The 1,439-nt window shown below is 39.7% G+C and overlaps 1 protein-coding gene across 1 annotated transcript in view; it reads left to right on the forward strand.

Moving 5' to 3' along the window:
- LOC104948789 (proteasome subunit beta type-7-like) overlaps positions 1–1,233 on the forward strand; it is a 2,161-nt gene extending 928 nt beyond the window's left edge. The window contains exons 2-3 of the mRNA XM_010775014.1: positions 606–699; positions 1,041–1,233. Coding sequence (XP_010773316.1) covers positions 606–699; positions 1,041–1,139 — 193 coding nt within the window. The 3' untranslated portion in view covers positions 1,140–1,233. The remainder of the gene's footprint in view (positions 1–605; positions 700–1,040) is intronic.
- The last annotated feature ends 206 nt before the right edge of the window (positions 1,234–1,439 follow it).

Raw genomic sequence — 1,439 nt, forward strand, 5'->3', positions numbered from 1 at the left:
GCTACTTTCACTATATTTTGATGATAATATTTTTCTACTTTTACTTGAGGAACATTTTGAATGCAGGACTTTTACTGTAACAGAGTATTCCTACACTCTGGTACTTCACTTCTTCCAACTCTGCAAGTGCTAAGTAACAAGGTGCAGCAGTTTAGACAGTTATACAATTGGCTTCACGTGTACTAGGAGTTTTTGATTTGGTAAAGCGCTCAATTGTTTGTATGTAGTTTTACACTTAATATATGTACATAATTTAATTTTGGGAATGTTAGATTTTGACAAGTATATTGGTTCAGAACAGCAGGCACTTAAAAAACCAAACATCACTGTATATTATGTAGTATGAAAAATCAACAGACATGTACAAAAAAATGCTATTAGGCAGTTATTTTACAAAATAAGATTATGAAAACTGCTCCAAAACAGGTGTACCATTACTCAGGCACACAAAGCAATTGATGACCTGCCATTAAGCAAAGGTAGTTTAAGGGAATTGAGCAGCCGACAGACTTTTAAAATGACATGGCCATTGTAGCCTCAGGTTATCAAGAGAACTGTTGTTTTTACAGCGACTGAGTTATACATGTGCTTTTTATCTTTTTCAGAAATGCATATCTGTTAGGTGAGGCTAACAAAGTGGGAAGCAGCTTGCCTACTGCCAGGAAGACAGGAACAACCATCTGTGGTATCGTCTTTAAGGTGAGTGACATACTGATTAACATGTAGTAAGACTTTAGTCTTCTAAAGCACTGATGCTGATAGTTTGTTCATATTAGTTAGTCAGTCCCTAAATCATCACCTGTGAAGTAGTTTTTTAGTAAATGCTTTAAGAAGATATGCATCTATAGGTCAGCTTTAAGGGGTGCGACACCCTGAGTGGTTGGTAATTCTAGTTATTATACCACGGTCTAAATTTCACTCAGTCACCTAACTAAGTTAACATGTTAGAACAAACCAGTGGCTGTCAGCAGCTAGGCTAGTTATTAGAAGACATATGTTTTACTTTGCGTGTAAAATATAATTTGTGTTTCCCTCTGAAGGATGGCGTCATCCTGGGAGCTGACACCAGAGCCACTGAGGGCATGGTGGTGGCTGACAAGAACTGCTCCAAGATCCACCACATCTCCTCTAACATCTAGTAAGTGTCCACCACATCTCCCCTAACATCTAGTAAGTGTCCACCACATCTCCCCCAACATCTAGTAAGTGTCCACCATCTCCCCTAACATCTAGTAAGTGTCCACACATCTCCCCTAACATCTAGTAAGTGTCCACCACATCTCCCCCAACATCTAGTAAGTGTCCACCATCTCCCCCAACATCTAGTAAGTTTCCACCACATCTCCCCTAACATCTAGTAAGTGTCCACCACATCTCCCCCAACATCTAGTAAGTGTCCACCATCTCCCCCAACATCTAGTAAGTTTCCACCACATCTC

The sequence above is a fragment of the Notothenia coriiceps genome, unplaced genomic scaffold, assembly GCF_000735185.1.
Source record: "Notothenia coriiceps isolate Sejong01 unplaced genomic scaffold, NC01 NC01_scaffold00015108, whole genome shotgun sequence".
In the NCBI taxonomy this organism is placed as follows: domain Eukaryota; kingdom Metazoa; phylum Chordata; class Actinopteri; order Perciformes; family Nototheniidae; genus Notothenia; species Notothenia coriiceps.